The 19,464-nt window shown below is 43.4% G+C and overlaps 3 protein-coding genes across 3 annotated transcripts in view; 1 reads left to right on the top strand and 2 right to left on the bottom strand.

Moving 5' to 3' along the window:
* Nucleotides 1-19,464, bottom strand: part of per1b (period circadian clock 1b) — a gene marked incomplete at its 3' end in the record, with an annotated part of 402,390 nt that overhangs the window by 99,880 nt on the left and 283,046 nt on the right. The window lies entirely within an intron of this gene.
* Nucleotides 7,958-10,360, bottom strand: LOC311002071 (uncharacterized protein). Its single transcript, XM_083993290.1, has 2 exons — nt 9,431-10,360; nt 7,958-9,102 (listed from the first exon to the last, which is right to left on the bottom strand). The coding sequence occupies exons 1-2, from the start codon at nt 9,942-9,944 to the stop codon at nt 9,044-9,046; spliced, it is 573 nt and encodes a 190-aa protein (XP_083849416.1). The 5' UTR covers nt 9,945-10,360; the 3' UTR covers nt 7,958-9,043.
* On the top strand, nt 14,561-18,447 carry LOC311001788 (uncharacterized protein). The gene has a single exon (XM_083992944.1). It carries the CDS (start codon nt 17,429-17,431, stop codon nt 18,071-18,073), a length of 645 nt encoding a protein of 214 aa, XP_083849070.1. The 5' UTR covers nt 14,561-17,428; the 3' UTR covers nt 18,074-18,447.

Genomic DNA, 19,464 nt, shown 5'->3' with positions numbered 1-19,464 from the left:
TTACACACACACACACACACACACACACACACACACACACACACACACACACACACACACACACACACACACACACACACACACACACACACACACATATATACACAGAGAGAGAGAGTCATGGTGAAACTGAGTGGCTCCGACGGTCGGGTCCGTCCGCCGCATGGCATGTGAGGTAATGTGATCCACAAATGCCACAGCCGACGCAACCATTTTCTAATGTATTTCCAGCTCTCTTTTCCTCACCGCCCCCTCTTTCACATAGTGTACTTAGCCAAACAAAAAGCCTTTCTCTGTCTTTCTTTCCCTCCCCTTCCCCTGCCTGCCCACCACCAGCTAACGCTCTCACCCCTCTCCCTCCCTCTCCCTCCCTCTCCCTCTGTCTTTCGCCTCTCTGTTTGCCATGATTATGGATTTGCCTTTATAACCAGGCTGGGTGAGATATTAGCTCAGAAGAAGAGAGGCGAGAGGAGATGTTAAAGAGAATAGAGTGAAATAAAATAAAAAAGAGAAAAAGAAAAAAGTGCCACATGGAGTGAGGAGAGAGGGAGGGAAAGCGAGGAGGGGAAGAAAGAGGAGGGCGTTCTTGGGGAGGGGGGGCGGCGGTGACTGTGAGGCCTCTGTGCTATATTTTCCTTGAAAGCTCCCTGAAAACCACAGACACATGGTACAGAATTCCCCTCACAGTAGGAAGGGGGGGAGGAGGAGGAGGAGGAGGAGAGGGGAGGTGCAAGAGAGGGGGGGGGGGGGGCTTTTGCAAGAAAACACCACACTGTCTGCATTGAACACACACACACTCACACACACACACACACACACACACAAGGAAATGCAGGGAGTGTGTGAACCAGATCCACAAACACTCGGCTGCACAAAAGGCAGCACAGAGAGAGAGACAGAAAGAAAGAGACAGAAAGAAAGAGAGAGACAGAAAGAGAGAGAGGGAGAGAGAGAGACAGAAAGAGAGAGGGAGTGAGAGAAAGAGGGGCGGACTTTGAAGAAGCCGGCAGGCCAACGCCTCGACATGCCAGCACACGGCAACCTCAAAACATCATATCACCTCAGCACGTCTCCAATGCTGTGGGAAAGTGGACGGCCCCACTTTCCACGGGTATTGCTAAGGGGGGTGGGAGGAGAGGGGGAGTGGGGGGGTGGGATGTTAATCCAATGTACAATGTGTTTAACTTTGACTGGCAGACCCCTCCACCCCCCCCCCCACCTCTCTCCCTCCTCCTCACGTTGGGGCCCCCTTGCAGCCTCAGATTGAGGACAAGCGTGGAGCTGCGTGGTATTTAGGTGGAGCTGGCTAACTGGGAGAAGGTGAAGGGGTCAGGTGGTGTGAATGGACCTGTTAGGAGCTGTGATCTTGGCTTAGCGCGGTGGTGGTGGTGGTGGACCCGCTGCCCCCCTGAAAGTGAACGCCTCGTTGAGCTGATTGATTAAGATGACGGGAAAAAATAAAGTCATCAATTTTACTCTTAAGTTACTTTTCTCTTAAGCTTCAGAAGAAAAGAAAAAAAGAAACAGACTCCATAACAATAATTGTGTGATTTAGCTTCTTTAGCTTCTGCTTGTTTGGTAAATTCCTCTTGTTGTTGGGGCTCCACAACATGAGGACTGCAACATCCTCTTGGTTGAGGTCACACACACACACACACGGGATAATAAAATGGTTGAGTGTCGCCATCTAGTGGAACATGTGACCCCTCCTTCTCCTGCTGCTGCTGCTGCTGCAAATGCACAATCAGGTCAACATGCATGTGCTAAACCTTGGCATCTAGTTAGTACTGACAGTGCATTCATATTGGAAATCCAGCTTACATTGAGTGGGGGTCAGGTGCACCCAGTCCGACACATAGAGACACATTCACACCTACTGGCACCATAGAGATGCCAGTAATCGTCATATGGATCAGTCTTTGGACAGACACAAGGGGAAGATGGCAAACAGAAAGGCTCCAGGACCGGAGTTTGAACCCACTTCACCACCAGTTTTACCAATATAGTTGCATATTGTTGTAATTTCATGTGTATTTACTTTACAAACCCACATGATGACCTGTTTCCTTCACCTACTCTTTGCATTAGTGGCTTGGCAGAGAAGGAGAGAGAGAGAAGGAGAGTGAGACCCTCTCACAAAATGGGGTGGACCAGGTTTTTTTTTCTGTCCTGTAGCATGTTAAACGAGTTGTTCGAGACCAGCGCTCTGAAACCCTTCCTCCAAAACTGAGATGGAAAATCTGTGTCAGCAGCGCAGTGAGTAGCCGCTGCCTGCCTGGGAATGAGGACACAGGGAATGGGAATACAATCAATTTATAAAAAGCCTCGAGTGTGACCTTCCTTCGCTTTCCCCTTCACATACTCGACATAACGTTTGTGCCAAATGAGGCAAAAGTTAGGTCACGTTTTGACCTCTGTAGATTTTCGAATAATTCCCAGCATTCCTTGTAATCGGTTAGTCATGGCAGAGACAAGTAGGGGTTTGACCGCAGTGAATGAAGCAGTAGGCCAGAGAGCCGGGGTAACATCAGGACAGGGCTTCAGAAGTCATTTCATGCTCACAAATAAATAGGCTCTTTGGTGACTGTTAATGCTGAGGATGGACTTCAGACACCGCAATTAATAATTTGTTTCATCTCTCAAATAATCTCACAGTCAAAATCTTAATCAGCTAATTAGTCTGTCCCCTGCTGAGCGCTGCAGCCTTGTGACTCACATTAAGCTGCTAATGTGTTGCCATTTTTAATTTCCTCTTCTTCTTTCTTTTTTTTATTCCAATGGGCTTTATTAATATTTTAGTGACATTTTTTACCCGTTAGATCTCTTTTACTTTAATGAAACGGGGCACATCATCACACTTTGTTTTGTTTGCACATGTTTTATGTCTCGTTACATATGTTGTCACTGAGAAGAAACACAGTTTTTATTCCCCGTTTATTGAACAAGGAGAGAAAGACAAGAAATCCTTCTTCCTCCTACCCTGCCTGAAACCAATTTGAATAATTATCATCGTTCCAACAAAACACCAAATGGCTCAGAATCAAACTTTTCTTACATATTAAATACACTACTCACAAAAAGTTGGATATTCAACTTTTGGGTGAAATTTATGGAAAATGTATAAAGTTCATGCTACAGTGATATTATACCATAGGGCAGTGTTTTTCAACCTTGGGGTCGGGACCCCATGTGGGGTCGCCTGAAATTCAAATGGGGTCGCCTGAAACGTCTAGTAATTGATAAAAAAAAATTACAGATAATTTTTTTTTAAACTAATTATTATTCTTTTTAAAATTATGATTACAAACACCGTACATCTTAAACAACTTACTTTCACTTTCTCGAATATAAATCGAGTTAAAATAAAATGCAAATATCTGAGCTGGTGCATCTTGATTGGCCGCAATCACATGACTGTACGTAATAGCGGGGTCACCAGAAATTTCTTTGTGATGTCAAAAAGGGGTCCCGAGCCAAAAATAGGGTTAGGAATGGTAATTTCTTCATCTCAAACAATGTATTGAAACAGAGGCGGGTATACCACAACAAAAGATGCAGTGACTTTGTTCAACCTGCTGATGACACTGTGACACTCTGAGCTCAGTGGACACTTCCCTCTGACAACATCCCATCGTCTGAGGCCTCGACATGTCCAGGTTCTGTTGATGGACTGTTAGGTGTCGTCTTGGTCCCATGATGTCAAAATGTGGACAAAATTATTAGGAGGACTGTTTCAGTACAAACTGTCATTAAACCAGAACATTTAGTGATGGATTCATGGATCAGCCACTTGATTTTTGCGGTTAACCACCTTGTTAGAGAACAGCGAGTACTGAAACATTGAACAGTTGGACATGTGCATTCAAAAGTTTAAAGAAGGTCAAATTAAGTTCACCTGTATAGTGCATTTTAGGTGCATTGTGAAACTTCAGCTGAAGGCCCAATATCCTTAACTTTTCATGAGTAGTGTATAAATAACTTATTTAATAATGGCCCAAGAACAGAATCACAGAAACCTCTCCAGATTTTATTGGGATTATTCTTTTTCTTTTTTTACACACACAGCAATTCAACATAATCATTTCTCAGTATGGGACAGTTTCACTGACTTGAAGGAGATGTTCTCAGTTGATAGTCGTAAATAATCTAGCTCTAATCGATCTTCACTGAGCTTCTGACTCCCGGATACTGTTGTAGAATTTGAGAAAACATCAGGAAGATCAAAAGCTCCACTTCCACTTTCTTCATTATCCAAGAAAGCACCAAAATCCACTTCCACTCTGGTGTCATTCTCTCTCATCTTCTTTTCCTCAGCACTGTTGAAACCCTCCACCCCATCTTCAGCGTTAACACCAGGACTCGTGCTCGTGTTTCCCCTGCTCTGCCCCCCATCATCTGGGTTGGAGGTCCAGTAGCCCGCCCCCTCTCTCTGCTCGGTCGTAGCCGCCGGAGTGTTTGGAAAATATCCCTCATCAGCCGGTGTGGTCGGTGTCAGGGCTGTAGCTCTGACGCTGCTGAATGAAGCGCTTCCAAGAACATCAGCATATGTAACAGCTCTGACCCTGGCAGGGCGAGCGGGCAGCCTGACAATGGCTGCATTTACAGCACCACCACCACCGGCCAGGGGAGTCGATTGGTTGAGCTTTCTGCTGTTAATGTGTTTTCCTTTCACACGCCTCCCTCTCACCGTGCTGCCGGTGGAACCACTGAGCAGACTGGTTTTCATTGCCACGGGTTTGGATGTGTTGTTGTTGTTGGGCGCTCTTGGCTTAAACGCTGAGCTGGATGCAACACTGAGGCCTCCTGCTGATCCGAATTGTGCTGAGGAGACTCTGTGGGCTGCCGGTGATGCCGCAATTGGATCTCTCCCAGTGTAATTCCAGTGTGTTTTCTTGGGTGCGTTTCCAATTCTTCCGTGAACCGACTGAAAACCCAGAAAAGTGTAAATTTTCCGGTTCTTTTTGTGTTTTTCTGGTGTGAATCTGCCGCCCTCGGCTGATTCAGAGCTTCCTGCGGGCTTATGGAGTGATTCAGTGTCTGCTACGTTGCTTATTTGCTCATTTTGCATCTGCGTGGGCCTACTGATGGATTCTGGTTCTGTTTCACCTGTTTGATCCGACCATCTGCTGCTCTTGGGTTGCCAGATCTGCGAGCTCCTGAGTTCAGAGCCTTGATGGAGAGCGTCTGGTTTTCTAACTGAAGTTTTGGCTCCCTCAAGTGGTCGAGTGCCAAAACCTCTAAAACTGTAGAGTCTTTTGTAGGTTCTGACTTCTCTCTGATCTGGTTTTCTCTCCATACCAGGATCACTTTCAGGCAGCAGAGGTTGGATGTCTTTAAAACCTCCTGATGTGGACGGCTTTGGAGCAGAAACAGCTGTGGTTTGGACCAGATCTGAAGAGCCAGAAGAAGATGGTGGTGGATAATCTGTGGGTGTCCACTCAAGTTTTGCTGGACTAGATCCTCCCCTCCAACCAAAACTATACTTTGGTGACAAAGACGGATGTATATGTGAAATTTTAAACTTATAATCCATTCCTTTGTTGAAGCTGTACGGTTGAGACTGGGTCCTTTTGCCGGAGGAGGGAGGCGGCCGCTCCTTCAGGAGACTCTCAAACCCTCTGATACTGTAGATGCTTTTCGTGGATCGTCCCAGTTTGTATCCGTGCGCTGACCCTCCTGCGGTAGCGTTAACAGATCGCTCACTGCTGGTGGCATAGTTATCCTGGGAGGCTGTGTGAGAAACGGGGACAAAACTCTCTGTCTCTCCTGAAGCAGGATGCAAAGAGAGTTGAACAGGAGGACGGTATGTGCTGGAGATGAGTTGGTGGTTGGTAGAACTGGCTGTTTGGGCCACACTGGTGTTATGGCTGACATCATATCGCCTGGTTGGAGCTTTTCTGTGTGTTAGTCTAAAGTCTGAAGCATGTTGTAGGCCTACATCAGAGGGTCTGTGTTTAAGTGGCATTGTGATCGAACCGCTCAGTCCAGAAGTTTGTCGACGACCACCTGTGACTGTATCATCACCACCCGTGTTCATCGATGTCTGGGAGTCCTTGAAAAGATACCACTGGACCTTTTTGGGTCTTAGCGCCTGGCCGCCGGTCAATGAGCTCAGCCCCCGGGAGGAATCAGTGATGGATGATGTCAGCTTTTCTGGGCCTGGGTTGCGTTTAATAACGGAGGCGTCCAGGCCGCGGCTGATTGATGGCGCACGAGAGACAGTTTGACTCGCAAAGCCGGGAAATTTGCTTGATTGAATCCCACCAGATGTACTCGGCACTCTAACCGCAGAGAGCTCATTTGTCTCTTTATGGCCGCTGTAATGCCCTCTCAGAGCTGGCAGCGAAGCACTCCGGTATTCACCAGCCTTTAATGGCCGGGCTGTTTTATGTGCAGCCAGCTCTGGAGAGGCGTTTGTTGGAGCTTCGTTGTAGGATTTCTGAGCATCTCTGTGGTCCCGGACTTGTGAAAAACTAGAGCTCTGATGAAAAGGACTGCCAGCTTCTTTTTGGGATGATTTTCTAATGATGAGTGGGTATGAACTCAATCTGGGTTGTGGCCTCCTGTGCGAAAAAGGACCGGTGGGCAAAGTGCTGCTCACTGCTGGCCTGGCCCCTCCTACGGTGTGACCTCGTGCCTGTACGCTATCTGGGGTTTTATGATTGTAAATAAAGTGACGTCCCGTAAACTGATGAGGGTTTGATTGAACGTCAGTGACTGATAATGCTGCTGCAGAATTCCCCCTCATCACAGTTTCTGTTGTAGTCCCACCTTGGCGGCCAGTTTCAGTTGTCAGGAAACCAGTGGCGAGGGCACGGTGTTGGCTGTGTGGTGTAAACACTGATCTCTTCACTCCAGGGTTCACATAGGTTGTTATGGGACTGACTACAGGAGGAAAAGAATGGGAAAATGAGAAAATAATATTGGGAAATAGATAGTGGTGGACAGTAACAGAGTAAATTGAGTGCTGTACTTAAGTAGGCTACATATCCAGAGGATTTGTACTGTACTTTACTTGAGTAGGATTTATTTGGTACTTATTACTCTTACTTGAATACATTTCCAAGACAAATATTTTTACTTTTACTCGAGTTAATTTCTAGGAAGGCTGAAAAGTACTTGTTACTTTCAGGTCTGCTCTTTTTTTTTTTTTTTCTAAAATACTATTGGACACAAGCTGTGTTAGAGTTCATTTGCAAAAGCAGATAACTCCGTTTTTAAAAAATTCTAGGATCTTCATTTTTAATTTTTAATTTACATAAGGTGATATTAGTCAAACCAAAGTTGAGTGACTTTGAGATGTAACAAAACAGACATATCTAAAAAAAAATAAAGTTTTATTGAAAACAACACTTTGCAAAGAATAATTACAAAGCCTCAGCTCATTTTTTTTTCAAAATGGCACTTATCTGCTTTTGCAAATGAACTCTTCGTTTGTCAAAGAAGGAAACCCTAACCCCTAAAGGAAGCACATCAGTGCAGGTGGTTTCAAGGAGTTAATTCTCAGAAACAACAGTTAAAAGGTCCTTAAATTCATTTAGAAAAAATTATAGTAATTCATTGATGTGAAAAATAAGACATTTACTCTTACTTTTACTTAAAGTAAATGTAAAAGCATGTACTTTTGGATACTTAAGTACCTTTAAAAGCAAGTACTTTTTTACTCTTACTCGAGTAACATGTCAACTGAGCTACTTTTACTTGTAACAGATTAAATTTTGACCAGTAGCTAGTATTTGTACTCTTACTCAAGTAGCCTAACAATATTAGGTATAGTAGAAATATCTGTCATCTGGTTAAAGTTCACCTCAATTAATGCAGTTGTAGTTCTGTAGTTTTGTTTAATATTAAATTACTGCACAAAATCAAATGGATTCATTTGTTTACACATGCTCTTTTGATTACTCCATAACAGATTTATCTCTGCACTGTTGTGTCATTTCCAGGGGAACAATATCTCAGTGAAACTGCAGACTCTGCAGTGTGGGCCTGGCAAATACTAGTCTATTTACACTCACCTCTTGCAGCATCTGAACACATGATAAACAACATCACAGCTACGCAGACCAGCAGGGAGACACACACAAGTCTGCAGAGAGAGAGAGAGAGAGAGGGAGTGCAAAACTCAACAAAGTGATGTTGTCATTTATGAAAATCCCATCTCCCTCGTGTGGAAAAGTTCCACACAAACACCACAAACTGTGAAGTTTACCTCGAGTAAAGAGTGACGATTGCGTCTGACATAGTGGACAGCTTCTCCCCAGGTTTGTACGAGAGTCTGAAGATCCAAAAATAAGTTGCTTTGTGCTGTCAATGTGTTTTCTTGTCAAACACACGAGGAGCTGTGCTGCGTGAGTCTGATTGGAGGCAATGCTGTTCACCTGGTTCCAGGTATAGGCCACTTCCTGCAGCCGTCTGCAAAGGGTAGTCTCCCTTCTTTAGCCAATAGCATGCACTATACATAAGCTTCTTTAAATATTGAATATCTTTCATCAGTTTGTGCCAATCCCTACCTTTCTTTTTTCAGTCTTTTTTGGTTAGGCCAAGCCAGTGGTAATGTCTAACTTTCATTGTACCATTGGGAGCCAAAGCTGTGCTTTTTTACTTCATCCTTAAACTCAACAGGCAGCCACAGAAAAACAAAACAAACAACAAAGTAAATTTAGAACAAAGCTTATTTATTTTTCCTTAAATATGTAACAAATATGTCAAAAAATAAATACACATATGATCAAGAATAAATATAAAATACATCAGTGCATTAATACAGTCCTAAAACTGCCACTCTGACAATTCACAGGTTTTCCTTTTCCTCTCATGTGAGTGCAACAGTTAAATGGTGGTGGTCATCTGCTAAACAAGCAGACAGAGAGCGGATAAAAGGCAACAAATCATTTGGTCCCTCTGTCTTTGTGTCTTGCTGGTGAGGTTACATCATCATCAGCATGATCAGCATCATCAGCAGCACCAGTCCATATTTGGCAGGGAGATCCAGTGTCACATTGTCCAGGGGTTTGTTTGTCTGTCTGAGGCTCTGGACAGCTCAAAACATGTGGCAGGACATCATGGCGAAGTTCCTCAGGTCATCACTGGTCATACAGTCTGTTGAAGGAGAGGAGGACATGTTCAGACACAAACATTCACTGAGTTTCAAAATAAAAGTTTCTGTTTAGTTTTGTCTAAACCCTAAGAAGTCAACACCATGGACGATTTAAACATAGGCTACATTCATGCTGCTGACACTAGAAACCTAACTTTCAAGTTACAGACTGCTCTGTTAACTTCAAGACAAAAATAAAACTCTGTAGCTAAGTTACTTCAGTCACAGAAACCCTCGTGTCATGCCCTGACAAGTTCCTCCCTGTTTGTTTTGCCAATAACAACAACATGACAACTTGTAAAACATTTCCAAATTTCGTTGTGTGTTTACCGTTTCTCTGTCTTGACTTATCCCCGATAATCTTCCTCCAAACTTTCTTCAAAGTCCGCCGGAGCTTGCCGCCTCCGGTGCCCGCGGAGGAGTCGCTCTGCCCGGCTGGAGACTCGTCGCGCCCCGCTGACTGGTCCTGGTCCTGGTCCTCGTCGTCGCCGTCGCAGGCGTCGTGAACCTGCCCGTCCGCCTCCACCTCCGGCTCCTCCTCCTCATCCTCTTCCTCCTCTTGGTCGAGGACCCCGGCGGCCAGCAGACGCTCCAGGGCGGACTCATCCACCCTGAGGTCGGCTCTTATCCTCCTCTCACCGCCGCCGGAGATGGCTGTGGTTTGTCGGCACAGCGGGCAGACGATGGCCCGGTCAGCGGCTCCGGGCTGTGGGGGCTCCGGGGCTCGGGACAGGGCCAGCAGGCAGCTCTCACAGAAGCTGTGTCGGCAGTGAAGCTCCCGGGGACACCGGCGACCGAGGTTGTAGGTCCGGTAGCAAATACCACACTCGAGGTCTGAATACATGCTGGTTTTTGTTTGTTGTGTGTTGCTGTGTCTGGGTCTTCCCTCCCTCGCAGATTGATCTGGAGATTTGAATGAAGAGGGGGAGTGACAGGTCCGGATTTATAAACGACAGTGAGGAAGTGCGTAGCAATAGGAGGGACTCACTCACAAGTTTGATTATCTGCCAGATACGTAGCAGGACTGAGCCAAACAAACACAACCTATGACTCACCCAGATCAAACTACACCCACTGCTGCATTGTAACCAAGGGGACACTGTCTGACACACTAACACACACACACACACACACGCACACACACAGGCCTACACACATTCCGTCACACGTGTAGCCTAGGTACCTCCACATAGGAACAGGAAGGATAGGATTTCACCTCTGACTCATTCATCCTCCAGGACAGACACACACACACACACACACACACACACACACACACACACACACACACACACACACACACACACACACACACACACACACACACACACACAGCACATGTCAAAAATAAATATAATTCAAGACATTAACTAACCTATAATTAACTAATTTGATTGAGAAATTTAGTATTTTCCTTAAAGAGTTCTGGTAAAAGTTTTATTTAAAGTCCAGGAGTCAAAGTGTTGGAAGTTTCTGCTCCTAGTATCCCCCCTACTTAATCTAACTCGTCATAGTCTCAGAGGTCGGGCCCTATCTGGCCTTGCTGCTGACATGTCAGGGTGTGTGTGTGTATGTGTGTGACGTGATGTCAACTGTCTCTCTGTCTCTCCATGGTAATCCCCGGACAAACCTCCTGCAGTTGTTCCAGCCTTCATTCCTTTCATGGTCATTTCCGATAATATCTTGGCCAGCAATCAAAACACTCTCTCTCTCTCTCTCTCTCTCTCTTTGTGCTTTTGTGTGTCTGTGTTTGTGTGTGTTACAGGCTTCTTTAACCTTTTTGAGGCCTTCCCGCTTTTTTTTTTTTTTTTTCCTCCTTTTACCATTTACTGTCAGGATGTTTAGTTAGGCTATCTAAAACATTACTTTTTAACTCGAAGTTACAGTAAAAGGAAACTTTTTTTTTTCCTGAAGGGGGGTTGTAGCCTACTTAAAGAGAAATGTTCCAGAGATTATTTGTGAATTTTATATAATATACTGTCATAAAGGCCTAAAAGTGGCCACCTTTAAGCTAGGACAGATCTGAATTTATTGTGCACTAGCTACATGTCGTCATAACTCCAAGAGAAGGTGGTCAGACAAGGTCATAATAATCGAGAGTTGAGAGTTCATATCAACACTTTCGGTGTTTTCCATCTGCCTCTGGGCTGTTTTAGTGCCAGTAATAAGTGCTGAGTTGCACATAAAACCAGTATAGGCGTAAAAACGAAAGATTAAAAGAACAAATAGGTGGATTTTTTTTAACTTTTCCCGGTAGTGCCGTGTTCCCGGGAGGTAGCCTACTTTTCAAACATAATACTCTGACATGTCACAGCAGGAGAATCACAGGCATAAAAAAATGATAATAATAACTTGTTCTGACACTGCAACGTCTCACTGAAAGACTTAAATGAAACAGCCACCTTTAATGTCATTATATGTGCTTTTTATACAATGACTAAGGAAATATTTAGAGACCAGGACCTATGTCTCACGAATGCATATTATGTCCTTCCAGTTCTAAGATGATAATCCTCAGAGGTTCAGGTTGTGAAGGAAACCCAGTGAAACTCACCATGTAACTATAGGTTATCTAATAACAGACCCTTCACTACTGGTATAAAATCAGTCTCAACAAGCCAATATAAGAAATTAATACCAATTTATTGTTGCATTCGAGTGGATACAGTGTGGCCAATAGAAACAATATTTTAGAGCGTGTGGGAGTTGTGGTGAGCAGATAAACTCAGAGGGTTAGGTCTTTGCTCTTGCCTTCAAATATCCAACCATAAAAGGACAAAGACACCTCAAACCTACGTAGCAAATGGAAACTTTTAATTGAGACACAATTAACATGAACCACTTCGACCTTTGTATTTCTCGCACTGAGACCATAAAAATGATATCATACGTGCAACATTTCAGGTGGAGTCACATGTCCTCGTGTGAGGAGCAGACAAGAGGTGTTGAGGAAACACTGTAGGGTGATAAGAGAGAGCCACCAAATGATCAAGCTCAATCAAAGGTGCCTGATTCAAATACTAATATATATTTATATATATAACATTTGTACGTGTTCTGGATTTTCACTTGCAGACTTTGACAACAAAAGGCCTTAACGAAGAACTCCCTCCTAATGTTTGTTTATGTTCCTTGTCATAGCGACTGTCTGACCCATAGATATATGGGTCAGGGTCTTATCTTAAAAAAAAACTTAAAGCAGAAGTGAGTGATCCGGTCGTTTTCGCTAATGCTGCGTTCCAGGCAGGCTTTTGAAATCATAAATTACAGCTTCAAGTCACAACTTACGACTTTGTAGCGTTCCAGGCAACCCACTCGTGTTTTTCCGACCTGTTTTACCGGTGAAAGTCACTATAACGGCCACTCGTAACTTCCGACCCGTGAAATCGTACCAGTACGTCTTTTTGTACAGTCTATGTACCAGATCGAACTGGTACGACTTCACAGGTCGGAAAAAAACGAGTTTCCTTGAACGCACCATAACAGTCCTCGTCCCTACGTCACCACATTCACGGCGTCCCTTGGCTGCACACACAGCCCTGCATGCCGTTCTCTCTCCTCATTGGATAAAAACTGTAGGATACGATAAATGTTTTCTCCTCGACTCAGAGCAGAGCAGAGTGACTGACAGACCCGTGATTCAGACCAAACACTCTATGTAAGTGATTGCTGTCGGAAGATATAACTATTTAAGACTTATATTAACACAAATATATCACTTACTTCTGCTTTAATTACTCCTGCTTTTATAGCTTATTTGCTTTTTAAATATACATGTCCTACATTGGCAGATACATTGATGAACTCTATTTACTGTATGTCATTGTTTACTCCTGCCGCCTGCTAATAGTTGTCTTGTTGTGAATTTTTTGTCTATACGTGTTTTTATGATCGGTATGTGTTGTGATTGGCTCACGTGGCCCACTGAATCTATTTAAGGGTTAGGGTTAGAGTTATGCTCCTCCAGTCCACACCTGAATGACACTTGATGAAGGTCTTTTAGACTGAAATGTTGTGTAATAAACCTGATGCAAGACAGTGTGCAGCGGGAGTTTTCTCTTTTGAATTTTGCACAATATAAATGAAATCCATGAATTTGGCCTGTGGTCCTCTGTTGCATCTCTCTCACTTGCCAATGTAGGACATGAAATGAAGCTAAAAGCCTAAAAAATTAACTTGAGCCAAAATCACAGCTTAGTCTTTGTCTTTAATTGATGTGTTTGTTGATTTTTGTTGAACTATACCAAGGCGAAATTGAAATATTTTACTGTATGTGGTAAGTCATCAGACCAGGACAACATTTGTCTTCAGGTAACCACAGGGAAACACAAACTAAGCACATTGTGTCCTCCAAATTTCCTATTAATCAAAATTGCAACTTATTTTTGTCGATCTAATGATGTAACAAATGATTACCCTAGAACTAGCTGAGTAAGGATCTAGCATGTCCGCACAGGCTGGTTTTGCACAAAAAAAACTCCTCCAGGTTACAGCAGTGACTATGAGTCATGAAACTTCATTTGTCTGTCAATAATCCACCTCTTTCTATTTCAGCAGAACACCCACCTTGTCCTGGAAACACACGCAAACTGTTCTGTACCTGCAAATGTATTTACTCACTCCCACTGTAGTTAAACATTCATCAACAAAGAAATGTCACTATAAACATAGAAAAACACTAGTAAATCAAGATTTAAAGGGATAGTTCAACATTTTGGCAAATTGGCCCATTGCCATAATCGCTATAGTCATAGCAGTAGGTTCGTTACCTTTATTTGTCGGTGTAAGCTATTTTTAGAACGGAGGAGCGGAGCGGCAGGCTGTTCAGAGCTACACTATGGAGGCTAATGGAATTTCTTGGTTTCCCTCATCAAACTCATCAAATACAAAATCCCAAAACTCCAAAACGCTTTCGTGGACAAGTTGTGACCTGCACAATCACCACGCTATGAGATAATAATGGAAAGTTACGAAACGGAGCCGTTTTCGAGGTAAATACAGAGTAGGCTTGCTGAAAAACTGTCCCTGAACGCAACGCGCATCAGCGGTTTTGCATGAATTTACCTCTAAAACAACTCTGTCTCGTAACGTTCTATTATTATCTCATAGCGTGGTGATTGTGCAGCTCACAACTTGTCCACGACAGCGTTTTGGAGTTTTGGGATTTTGTATTTGATGAGTTTGATGAGGGAAACCAAGAAATTCCATTAGCCTCCATAGTGTAGCTCTGAACAGCCTGCCGCTCCGCTCCTCCGTTCTAAAAATAGCTTACACCGACAAATAAAGGTAACGAACCTACTGCTATGACTATAGGGATTATGGCAATGGGCCAATTTGCCAAAATGTTGAACTATCCCTTTAATACTTTATTGCCATGTTGATAAGTCGATTGGAACATTCATTCCAAATATTATACAGTAGTGTAAAAATCCAGACCAATCAAAGGAGTGATAAACACTAAGGCACCTGTGGTAGGAATCCATATATAAAGTGCATAATTCATGTTAAGGTGCACAATGAAATGAATAATAATTTAAATAGTATAGTACATGAAAAAAAAAGTACTGTACATAAAACACTGTTTGACAGCCCCTTGGTTGAAACCTATAGCTAATAATGGCGGTTCCTGAGTGTCAGACAGCTTGGGGGTTTGTACTTGATGCTCCTGTCTAATTGTACTGAAATCCACATTTTGGTGTTTTTAAACCTCCAACATACTGACCGTTAGGAAGTATGACAGCATAATGTGTTGGTACAGTAAGATGTTCTAGCACCAATCTGTCATTTTCTGCCTCGTGCACCCTGGTTACCCTCCACATCACCAAGGGTTTAATTACTGCTCAGCCAAACCACAGAGAATCCTCTGGGGAAAGAGACGAGGTAACCGGTGAGCCGAGCTGAGACTCACACGCAGCTGGATCTGCGCTGGTTAAAAATGTGCACAGGGCAGAGGGGAGGAGGACGACGACACCATGGAGGGATGAGATCTGCACCAACAAGTGAAGAAGTATGAATTGTGCGAGCGGAAGCGCTGGGGTCGGAGGGAGGCATCAAAGTGTGCCCTGATCAAAGGGGGTTTGTGTGCTGGGTAAGTGGCTTCTCTTGTCTGCTTCTTAATGTGTTATGATGGAGCGCTGCCAGTTTCCTCTCTGTACAATCACACTGGAACTGCTGGCTGACATGGATACAAGAGGGATCATTTATCTCCACAGAGCAGCCATTCACTGGTGGCTTCAGTGTTTCTCTTTCAAAGCTTGATTGTCATTAGATGTATTATGTTTTTTTTTTAATGAAACAGAATGGTTGTTGTTGCTTGAAATCCTATTCTAACAACTATAATAGCTGCATGAATATGTAGTTTACGTCTAAGGTTTCAGGCTATGTGTTGCCATGGATCAATTCAAGGGAGACCCCATCTGCTAAGCAACAACCCCCCTCATGAGGAGGCATGGGTTGCAAAGCATTAGTTGCCCCAATGGGAGCAACAATCATGTGCAAACAAAAATGTGAGTTAAGAAAAGCAAAAGGGTTTAAGTACATTTTAAACAGCTGAGATATAACATGTTAATTGGATAGGTTTTTGGGAGTTTACAGTCAGATTATGTGACATTCGGAGGGCGCTATGTTAGCAGTTTCCCATACTGTAGTTTCTAGTCTTAAGGCCCCCACATACTCGGGCGTACTGTCTGCGGATGTTTGAGGTTTCATAGTCGAGCGTACGGTGTCACATTTAAAACAGGACAATGTGAAGATTTCCTTCCGAGCAGTCTATTGTGTGACACAGAGTACGCGTCCGCTTTGGGTTCGCATTGAGTCCGCCTTAAGTACGCGCTGAGTCAAGTACACCCGAGTATGTGGGGGCCTTTAAGGTAAAGCTAGGCTATGCTAATTAGCTAAACTAGATCAATAATAACTGTCAGATGTTGGAGTGGTATTAATCCTTGAGACTGCACTTAAAGAAGGGATGAAATATCAATTACTTTAGAAAAGGCTCGTAGAGGAAATAGCTCCTTTAATCTTAACTATATGCGCTTTAAAAACCTAAACCTTGACTTTATCCAAGTGCCATATAAACTGTACCAAACCTGAATGATAGGCTACTGTTGCCACATCATATAACAGATTTACTTTTGTTGTCAATTCAGAAAAGGCTTACAGACATCAATGTATGTTGATGTATGATTTGGTGTAGGCCACTAACAATAAAGAAAATGTATGGCACTATTCCTTTAACTAAACATTTAGGCCTACTCGTTCATCACTTCTATATTTGCCTACTCAGCAGCTGCAGTTTATTTACTTTCCCTTTGCCGTGTTGTGTCATTTCAAGTGTTCCTTGATGTGAAACAAATCTGGATGATGAAATCAAAGTGGTCCTTACTCATGTGCGCAGCAGAAAGACTCAGGGAAAATGACTTATGTCTTCCTTTGCCAGCTCTTCTGTTGTCTTGCTTGCTTTTTATTTTATTTCCCAACTTCCTGGACATGCTCTGTGTATCGTGCACGTCAGCACGCACCACTACAAGGAGCAGGGGTGATTGTGAGTTCAGCGGGGTGTTTAGATGGTAGCTGTGTGTGCGTGGTTAAATGGATGAATGCTATGACTCATGGTCTGAGGAATCTGTTCATAAAACTCAGAAGAAACAAAGCAGCGTCCCCGGGGGAGCAGATGTTGGTGTTTAAATGTCACATATAACAACCGTGTGGAGTCGTCTCAGTCTCACAGAAGTGGATTCAATGTGGATCTTGTTTTCTCTCTGCAGATTTGTATCATCTTCTGTTGAATATTTGTCCACAACTTCTGTCTTGCCATCACTGAGCTCTCCAGTCACCCTCCCCTGCCACCATGACAGGGGATGTTGTCCCGCAGCTTAAAACAAATGTGTATTTCTGTTGCAGGTGTAAAACTATGGCATTCACAAAGCAAGGAACTGAAAAGTTGTACAAGATAGATAGACGAGTGGTGTCCACTGCTATTTTGCTTGTTTGTTTTCTTGTTATTATTATATGTTTCATCATCTTTAATTTTTTTTTAATTAATTAAATAGTAGGCCTAAGCCAATGCAATTATAACAATAGAGGTAGATATACTTTTTTCTTCATCCTGCTCCTTTTCATTTATGGTGACTATGTGTACATTATGTAAATAGGCCTATGTGCAACCATGTTAAGTACGTATAACATGAATGGAATAAATCAAAATTAATTCATGTTGATTTATGATTCAATGTTGATCTTGTTTTCTCTCTACAGATTTGTATCATCTTCTGTTGAATATTTGTCCACAACTTGTGTCTCTGAGCTCTCCAGTCACCCTCCCCTGCCACCATGACAGGGGATGTTGCCCCAGCTCCCCAGCAGGGAGACCCAGCTGCTGCAGCAGCACCCACCCCCCCTGGGGAGCCCATGGATGTGGAGTGCCCCATCTGCTACCAGGAGTACGACCCGTACAACAAATGCCCCCGGATGCTGGAGTGCCTGCATGTGTTTTGCACCGAGTGCCTCCAGAAGATCCAGCTCTGCCTGTACGACCCCCCGGACCCCCGCAGCCCGCCGGCCATCCCCTGCCCCCTGTGCCGCCACCTCACCCCCTTGGAAACGGGGGACGCCCTCTCCCTGCCCTGCAACTCCCGCATCCTGGCCAGGCTGCCCGCCGTGGCCTTCCACCTGCCGGCCAGCGTGGCCACCCGCCTGGCCACCGTCACCCAGAGGGTGGTGGTCTCCCTGGAGGGCGACAGCAGGGACGCCCGCTTCATCATCCTGCCCACCGTCAGCCTGCGGGTGCAGCAGATGCACCCGGACCGGCCGTACGGTGCGGCGCCGGGCCTGGTGGGCGAGGAGGAGGTCATACAGCAGAGCAAGAAGACTCTGTTCTGTGTGCAGCTGCTGGCCGTCACCTTCTGGGTGCTGTTTGTCATCACCTGTGTGGTAGGTGTGGTGTTTGGGCCGCATTTCTTGAACAGGAAACTTTAACAGAAGACAGGTTTTATCTTTTTCTTTTTTGTAGCAGATAATAGTTCTTCATATAAAGTAAAAGATTGGTATGACATTTTAATAAGACTATAGACAAATTGTTTTTCAATTATATTTTTATGAATATATTTTTGACCACTGACTAGGACTATATAGGCCTATACCACTTCTTCCTCCTTGTGGTGCTGATCATTCATTTGGTCTTTCATAGGCTGATGAAGAGTTCCCTCTAGTGGTTCATGTAGAAACACATGTACTACTGAGCCAACATTAGTTTATACTAACTACACTAATACTGAACATGTTCTTCTTCTTCTTGTCTCCCAGGTGTTGTCGTTTATGTTATTTATCCTTTACACCTTTGTGGTTTGCAGTTTTTCCCTGTTCCTGTTTGATCTTTTAATAATGTGATGGTTTTACTGCAAATAAAGAAAACGTAATAAAGGTGTACAACACATTTGCTTTGTGTCAGGTGTGTAACTAATCTGAAACTTTGTACAGACTTCAATGTTTTCTCCCGGGAAGTCAAACAATGGATCCTAAGAAATCAGTCATGTCAGCATTAATCATGAGCCTAAATTATTTTTAACCTTGGCAAAGTGTGAAGTATTTTAATAACTGTATGTTTCTTTCTGATATGAAATAGGCCTGAGTGTTTGTGATGTGTGAGAGGGTGTATATGCATATGTGTATGGATGTTTAGAACGCTATGTAAATTGATAATTCTTACCTTTCTATTGTTTTTACTTACCTGCCCAGGGACTACGGATGGAAAGTAGCTAGTAAGCTAAATCTGGTACAAGGCATCTCTTCTCATCTCGAGACTAATGTTATTTTGTACATTGTCCCTGATACAAATAAACTTATTAAACTAAACTAAACTAAACTAAACTAAACTATATTTAGAAAATTACAGAAAAGTTGGAAAGGTAAATAATAATGTGTTGGTCTATATGTGTTGATGGGTTGGCCCATTGTGTAAAATATGGCAAGAGCACTTTGTTTTACAAAAAACCCATAGTAAATTAAAAACACCACTCTGATTGAGTAGTGTAAAGTTGCATTTCATTAAAGTGTCATTTACCTTAGGGGGCACAGGGGCTCATTTTGTCTAATTCGTGATCATCCCTGTAATTACGTAGAATTTAAAGTAGGCTATTCATTCTTAATTATACCGCTGTATATACTTATTACTTCATTGCTTTATTGTCATAGTTTACATACATGGCTTAACAGCTACAGTGATGTAAACAACACCTAGCCTATACATAATGTTAATTTGCTGTGTGAAAGAAAACAGCACTTAAATGAGTGTTGAAAAGCAGAGAGTTTATTAATGAGCCAATATTAATATAGCTAGATTTAGCCCATGATTTTTACCAGTGCATTAG

Source organism: Trachurus trachurus, assembly GCF_905171665.1.
Source record: "Trachurus trachurus genome assembly, chromosome: 18".
NCBI classification, from domain to species: domain Eukaryota; kingdom Metazoa; phylum Chordata; class Actinopteri; order Carangiformes; family Carangidae; genus Trachurus; species Trachurus trachurus.
Note: the sequence above shows the minus strand (reverse complement) of the source record. Positions and strands in the feature narration are given on the sequence as shown.

Coding starts and splice junctions, on each gene's coding strand:
- LOC311002071 (XM_083993290.1), bottom strand. CDS start 9,944: ATGTATTCAGACCTCGAGTGTGGTATTTGCTACCGGACCTACAACCTC. Junction 9,103..9,430: donor TAAGTCAAGACAGAGAAACG/GTAAACACACAA, acceptor CTCCTTCAACAG/ACTGTATGACCAGTGATGAC.
- LOC311001788 (XM_083992944.1), top strand. CDS start 17,429: ATGACAGGGGATGTTGCCCCAGCTCCCCAGCAGGGAGACCCAGCTGCT.